General features: G+C 32.6%; 1 protein-coding gene across 3 annotated transcripts; it reads right to left on the bottom strand.

Annotated features, from left to right (window-relative positions):
• Positions 1 to 1,415: 1,415 nt before the first annotated feature.
• LOC107855743 lies at positions 1,416 to 3,331 on the bottom strand. 3 transcript variants are annotated; one of them, XM_016700751.2, is made up of 3 exons: positions 3,266 to 3,331; positions 2,455 to 2,520; positions 1,416 to 2,131 (listed from the first exon to the last, which is right to left on the bottom strand). In XM_016700751.2, exons 1-3 carry the CDS (start codon positions 3,314 to 3,316, stop codon positions 1,709 to 1,711), a joined length of 540 nt encoding a protein of 179 aa, XP_016556237.2. In that variant the 5' UTR covers positions 3,317 to 3,331; the 3' UTR covers positions 1,416 to 1,708. The 3 variants fall into 3 exon arrangements, with proteins under 3 accessions (XP_016556237.2, XP_047254485.1, XP_047254484.1); XM_047398529.1 differs by having other exon boundaries at positions 3,097 to 3,312; XM_047398528.1 differs by having other exon boundaries at positions 3,088 to 3,309.
• Between the last annotated feature and the right edge of the window lie 4,204 nt (positions 3,332 to 7,535).

Raw genomic sequence — 7,535 nt, 5'->3', positions numbered from 1 at the left:
TAAGATGATGAATAAAGTAGCAGAAACAATAAACAACAAAAATCGCTAAGAGAGAGAAAACAACAATGAATATGAAGGAGAGAGAAAGACACCTTTTTTCCTCCATTTCTCGTTATTTTTTGTAAACGTTGGGATCAAAGTGTAAATTTAAAAACTTGCAGGTTGTTTTCAAATTTTCTCAACTTTCTGAATTGATAATAAAGTAATTGTCACCTCCAACTAATAATTAAGACTTGTGTCACCTACACCTCATTTTAAAACTCTTTTGTCATCCATGGCCCAAACCCCCCAACAAAGCATTACCTTATTATTATTCTAATGTTCAAACAATTATAAGCAATTATTTCTAATCATTGTAGATGTCGAAACTTATAAATACAATTTTAATTCCTAGCTTCTTCTAAAAGCACCAGAAAGGTGGCAATATAAATGGTCACGAGCTTATTCGATCACCCTCACGCCAAATCCTAATATATCAAATTTAGTACCATTAACTTGTTCCACCTTCACATCTTTACAACAGTAAAGACCAATTATTATCCACCATTCATTTATAATTAGTGTTCTATTTTGTCCACTAACTTACCCTAGTTGTTAAAGTATAAGAATGGAAAAAGGTTTTTTCGTACTACTGCTTCTAATCCCAATTTCGCCCTCACATCATTACCCAATGATTACTTAATGATTCATCATTACATTATAATGAATCTATGATTCTTGTCCCCTAAGTCATACAAGTACCAAATAACCATAATACAGTAGGCTATAGCAATTATGATAAACTACGTATAAATGTTATCATTAAATGGACCAGTGAACATTAGAGCACTCACCTGCAACTCTCAATGGTCGTCGAGATCTGGACGCCGCACAAATCAAATTCTCTGATGAATTCTCTTATGTTTTTTTTATTGATATTGTGATCTATGGGTGTTAAGTCTATCAGATTTAATTAGCTTGTATGCAAGTCATGTGATATAGGGTGATTTATGAATTTGTAGATTTAGTCTAATTACCCACCAATTTAATTATTTATTTAAAATAACACAAAACTTCAAATAGGCCCTCAAAATTTATCGGAATTCCATGAAAACAAACCTAATATGTAACTTGACTAAAAAACACGTTATGAGCCTAATGCGAACACTAAATTATCAAACCGAGGTCATCATTACCTATAGTAGCTGTGTTCAAACTAATTCCCTTAAAACACAAAAATTCAACCAACGATTCAAATCGCTCTTGAACCCCTCAAAGTCCGTGTATCCATCCCTAAATGTCATTCATCATGTCTAAACCTACTAGGAGGGTCAAACTAAGATAAATTCACAAAACGACTTGGAGGGCGTTACACTGCAATATAGGAATCTGAATTTAATAAGATTTCAATGTAAATATAAAAAAAAAAGACAAGATGCATTAAAGTTTTCTCTATGTGCAGAGTTTGGGGAAAACGCGACCACAAGGGTCTACTGTACACAGTTTTACCTTACATTTCTATTGGACACTATTTCCAAAAATTGAATCCATGACCTCCTAATCACATGATAATATTTTTATCAATTACTCTAAAGTGAAAAGCGAAAAAACAAATAAAATTAAACAATGACAATTGGGCAAGGACCCCAAACAGAGATGTGCTCAAGGACCATGTAGATTCTGTTGATGGCAATTGCACAAATTGACCTTTTTAATGCACTATTTGAATCTACCCGTACTTATCAACTATACTAGCAAGAACGCGCCAAATGGTTTCTTGCTTCTTTCCAATAAGACGATCCCTGATCCTAGCTAGTACCATCAGATCACGAACCAGCTTGACATGAAGGTTGAGCTGCCAGGCTTCCAGAAATCTGCACACCTCCTTTTTGAAATTGATGAGCATTTGTTGAGTCATTTCAGATGTTCCTGCAGAAACAACCTGCTGATTGGAAATACATGAGGTAGTAGCAAAACCTAGTTGTTGTTGATAATCAGAAAGTTTCACAAACTTTCTGCTTTGGGGGGTTCCTTTAACCCACCCATCCTTGAAGTGACGCTTAGTATGGCCTGCTATAGCTTGGCTTGAAGAGAAGTACTTTTTAAAGCGGATGCATAGATACATCCACATACCCTTCTGCCCATAGTATTCCTGCATTATTGTTACTTTCATGGTTAATAATTTAGGGAGAGGAGGATGAGGAATATATATATATAAAGTAGGAAATAGAAGATGTAGGGGGAGTTGGGTTTGGAGATAACTCATCTTTTATTCAAATATTTGAATGTATTTTTAAAAGAGAAAAAAATAGGATAGGGGAAGACGAAATGGCAGATTGGAGTACAAGGTGGGGAGTCAATCTAAGTCGCACCAACTAGGTGAAAGTTTAGTAGCCAACCAATTAATTAAGCTACTAAGAATCCCCATATTGAATGTATTAGAAACTCCACTCTATTCTGTGATAACAATCATACCTGAATCTGATGAGGCATCATTGACATCTTGTTAAATGAAGAGAAGAAGACAGTTGTAATAAATATCTGCAGATTACAGACAACGATTAGTGAAGGATAAGATGAAATGTCGATATGCAATTTGTTAAAGCAATGGTAGAATTATATTAACCCGAGTTATGACTTAACCATATAAGGAAAACAACACAATTGCAATTAAAGAGTAGTTAAAATCAAGTTAACATTCAGCCAGATAAAGAAAACTCCACAATAGCAATTAAAGAATCCTTAAAATTGAAGATAACATTCAACCAGATAAATAAAATAGCCCAAACGCAGTTAAGGAATGTTAAAACCTAACTTAAAACTTAACCAAATAAGGAAAATAGCTGAACTAAACCATCAATGATCAAACTTTGCAAAACCATACCCTTCAACCATTTCAATTCAAAGTCACCAAATATCAAAACTTTGCAGCAAAATTAGCTTTTAAACACAACATTCCCAACAATTAAGCAACACACAAATCAAAATAAATAGTAAAGCACACAAGAATAAGCTCAAATTAAAATTAAAACAAAACACAAAAAAGGTACCAACTCCAATTATTTTTCTTGAAAAATGAGAGAAACCCAGATAAAGATTAGGACATACCTATCTTACCTATGGATCAAAACTCATAGAGAAGAGATAAAAATCTAATCTTTATATATAGATAACTGAATTAACAACAACAAATCAAGAAAAGGGGAAAAGGAGGAGTAGATCAATTTAGGGTATACAAGAGGGGGGGGGGGGGGGAGAAAGAGAAAGCAAGATATTGAAGACATACAAAAGATATAAATAGAGAGAGAGAAAGAACGGAAAGGTATAGAGAGTGCATTAAAATAAAAATTCATTCAGTGGTGTTATAGAACTTTGGGAACTACACATTACAACACGAAACACGACACACCACATACAACTCCACCAAATACTGACACGGGGCAGGCAAAGTGGGTGGGGGTTGGCTTTATGGAAAGCGAGCGAAAGGACAATTTCATGTGGAGGGATAGACGTATGCCCCCCTCTGTCTCATCACACTTTTCACACTTCTTATCATATTTATAAATGAGAATAATAGACTCAGAAGACTCAAAGAGATTAAATGAATTGTATTGAATGATTGTTGTAAACTGATGTTTATATATTTTTCTTTCAATTTATCTCTCTAAAAATTTATTTTTAAACATATAAGTATTATGTTTCCCCAAATATAAATCATCATTTATTAGAATTATTGAAATAAATGTATCATGTCTTCAACAATGCATACATTGTATCACTAATTCGTTATTAATGAAGTTCTCTTCTATGTATTAAACTATAAAAAGAAAATATTTTCATTTTTTCATCACTTTTAGCTGAAACTGGCTTAGCCGCTGGGCTATTAAAGTAATGGCTTAGGTTTTTTTATAAGAAAAAAAATTTATAGGGTGTTTGAAGTGACTTTAAAAGTAGCATATAAACTTAGGGGCGTTCGGTTGGAAATAAGTTGTTCCAAAATATTTTTGGAATTATTTATCCGATAATATATGAGATGACTTATCATATCACTATGGTATAAATGGTGGAATAAATAATTCCGACACTAACTAATACCTTTAATCAATCATGGAATAAAAAAATTTATATTTTATTTCAAAATTATTATACCTTATACTCACACCAAACAACTCCTTGATGTTAAGAATACCAAACTTTTGTGTAATAACTCGTATCTTTTCTAGTCTCTGGACTACATACGGCTCAGTCTACGAGTTGTAAGTCAGTATACAAGTCGTAAACTGGACTCGTACCCAAATCAGTGTAGCATGGGGAACAATCTGTTACAAGTATGACCTGACCCCTATGAGTCGTCAAGAGCGATACAAGTCGTATAGATATAGTTGTAAGGACATCAGTGTTGACCCCGTGAGGTTTTGTCCAGGATACGAAAGAGGGGCATCTAGTTTTATACAAAGGTACGACTCATATAGAGAGAAGTCGATCAATAACAGTGTTGGTTTCCTAAGTTTTTTGTTCATCCAACGAGTGACTTTACCAAATTGTATAAGCATCTTACGAGTTGTAAGTATAACTCGTATCTAGACCAGTACATGTTCTTTGGAATCTGCCATGCTTATGAGTCAGCAGTCCAGTCGTACCCTAAAGTACGAGTCATAAGGTCGACTTGTATCGACTGGGAACGTAATTTTCTGCACAGTTTTCTAGGGGCTTTTATGTTTTTCTCCACTCTCTTAAAAGATAAACCCATGTCGTTTTGGCCTCACAAGGGGTGGTATAATAGGGCTGAAATCCCCAATTCATAACATAAATCATCAATTCATCAAAACTAAATCAAATGGGTGGTTTTTTCCTCTCCCCCAAGCAATTAGGGTTCGCTCAAGAACAAGAACAACTTCAAGAAATTTTCCTCAAGGCTTCTACTTCAGGTATGTGTGATGTTCATCCATGGGCCCCTTTCACCCATGGAATTCAAGAATCTTTTTTTGGTTTTATATTTTGAGTTTTCATGGTTAAGTTGAAATAACTCCATCAATCTCTTGTTAATTCAATTATATGTTATGTTTATAAGTGTTTCGAGTGGAATGAGCCATTACATGTTTTAAATATTGTAATCTTCACGTTAAATTCCTAAGTTATAATTTTAGTCTTGTAATCATGGTATTCTCGCATGTTTTATCCATTTCCATGCTTAAGTTCATGACTCTGTACAAACCTTTACTATGTAATAATAAAATTATGAGGGACTATTTATGGGGTAAATATTATGTGAATTACTTAGGCAAAAAATAATCTAGTATTAGTAATAAAATTGATTTGTCGCCTAGAAATCATGCTTTACGATTTCTAATTAACCTTCAACATATAAAAATTGATTTCAAGCATGCCAATTTAGTTTATAGCTCATTTTAATCACTTTTTGCATCTTTAAATAATTTCCTGCGCATTATTATTAATTTTTCTGCACTTGGAAATAAATTATTATATTTTAAAAATAGTTTTCTGCACTTTAAAAAGTAATTTTCTGCACTATTTTAAATAATTTCTACACTGTTTTAAATAATTTCTGCACTGTTTATTGAATTTTTGCACTATTTAAAATAATTTCTGCATAGTTTAAATGTTTTCTGTGCGGTGTAAGTAATTTTCTACACTGTCTTAATAATTTACTGCACAGTTTAATTAATTTTTTGTACATTCTAATAAAATTGCTGCATATGTTTATTCAGTTTCCTGAATATTTTAGTAATTTTTTCTGCACTTTTGTTAGTTTAATCCTTTTTTATGTTAATAATTAGAGAAAAAATATCTTCCCCCGGAATACTTTAGCTGACTTAAACTTAACACTTAAACTTAACTTCTGAATACTTTAGCACTTACTTCTGAATACTTTATCACTTAAACTTAACTTCTGAATACTTTAACACTTAAACTTAACTTTTTTTTATTTACCCTTCTTAACATCTTTAAAGTATATTATTTTCACCCTAAAGCTGACATGAAATTTTTAAAAAAGAAAAAAAGAAAAAAAAGCGTGTTTTTAAATTTAAAAACTGATATGGACCCACTTTTTAATATATATATATAAAATCACCTTCTTCATACCCCCACCCCCATTTCTTTATCTTCTTCATACCCCTCCACCTTCATTTCCCATCTTCTTCTTCTATCTCCACCCCACCATAATTTTTACTCTCCAAACCCGTCACCACCAACCCCTTCTCCTTCAACCATCAATTTCTCTACCACCACCACCACCACCAGCCCCACCCCCTCCCCTCCAAACCCCTAATTTCTTCTTCTTAAATTACCAAATCCTTCACCCCCCTAAACCCCTTGACTTAGATCACTAGAAAAGAATGAAATTGAATTTCTAAAATTAAAAGTTATCTTCATGAATTTAAAAATTTGACATAAATTAAAATTGAAGAAAAGTTATTAGCGGCGGTATTAATGATGGTGGTGGTGTTAATGGTGGTGGTGGTGTTAATAGTATGTATGTATTTTTTTAGGTTTATTTTAATCATTTTTCGGTGAGTTTTGTCGGAATATTTTGGAATGAGGAGTTTTGAATTGGAATGTAGTGATGCTATTGCATTGTTGTTTCTTGAATTGGTGGTTTGATGAAGGAATCATAAAGGGCTTGTAATTATGTTTTAAAAATTCAATCTTGATTTTGTTTTTCATGTTTTTGTTGTATGTTATATTTTGAGCTATTTGTTTTGTTGGGTTTATGTTAGAATCAAAAGGGACTTTTAATTATGTTTTGAATTGATTTTGTTGGGTTTGCTTAATGGCTATTGGTAATATGTTTAAGTTTGAAAAAGATAGAAAATGAAGGAGAGGGGAGAGGTGGGGTGGTTTGAAAAAGATAGAAAGGGGAAAGGAGGCTGCATTACAGGGTAAGGGGCGGGATGGGCGGGCTGGGTAGGGGGTTGTGAAGAAGAAAGAAAATGGGGGTGGGGGGTGGTTTTTTATTTTATATATATATATATATATATATATATATATGTATAAATAGTAAATGTATAATTTTTATTTTTTTAAAACATATCTAAAAATAAAGTATGGGGGATTAATTTTTTTTTAGAAAAATTAAACTTCTTACGTGGCAATGACATGGCTCCGGCGTGGCATTGACGTGGAGTTGATGTGTAGGCGAGTGTAACACACTCTCCGTTGTGAAAGTGGTATTTAATTTTGTGTGGCGAAAATAATATACTTTAAAGATATTAAGGGAGGTAAATAAACAGAAGTTAAGTTTAAGTGCTAAAGTGAGTTTGGAAGACAAGTTTAGGGGGGAAAAGATGTATTTTCTCTAATAATTATTTATCATTTAGATACAATGCCCATAAGTTTTAATTATATGAAAGTTTTTAACTATTTATCTAGTTAATCACTTAATCAATCTTAATCAAATAAAAGGATTTATTTGAGACAATTATGTGCTAAATATTAGTTTTTATTATTTGACGCAAACTGAGTCCAATTAGGAAGCCTAGTTTTCTTTGTCTAAACTGTAAATCTAAAGTAGAAGTCCAATGCCTCTTGGACAT

This window comes from Capsicum annuum, chromosome 10 (genome assembly GCF_002878395.1).
Source record: "Capsicum annuum cultivar UCD-10X-F1 chromosome 10, UCD10Xv1.1, whole genome shotgun sequence".
Lineage (NCBI taxonomy): Eukaryota > Viridiplantae > Streptophyta > Magnoliopsida > Solanales > Solanaceae > Capsicum > Capsicum annuum.
The sequence above is the reverse complement of the archived record's forward strand: the minus strand, read 5'-3'. Positions and strand labels throughout refer to the sequence as shown.

What these genes read in the sequence shown, in the direction of transcription:
- LOC107855743 (XM_016700751.2), bottom strand. Translation starts at nt 3,316, where the DNA reads ATGCACTCTCTATACCTTTCCGTTCTTTCTCTCTCTCTATTTATATCT. An exon ending in TCTCTCTATTTATATCTTTT is followed by an intron (nt 2,521 to 3,265) that starts GTATGTCTTCAA and finishes TGTAATCTGCAG; the next exon opens with ATATTTATTACAACTGTCTT. An exon ending in TGATGCCTCATCAGATTCAG is followed by an intron (nt 2,132 to 2,454) that starts GTATGATTGTTA and finishes ACAATAATGCAG; the next exon opens with GAATACTATGGGCAGAAGGG.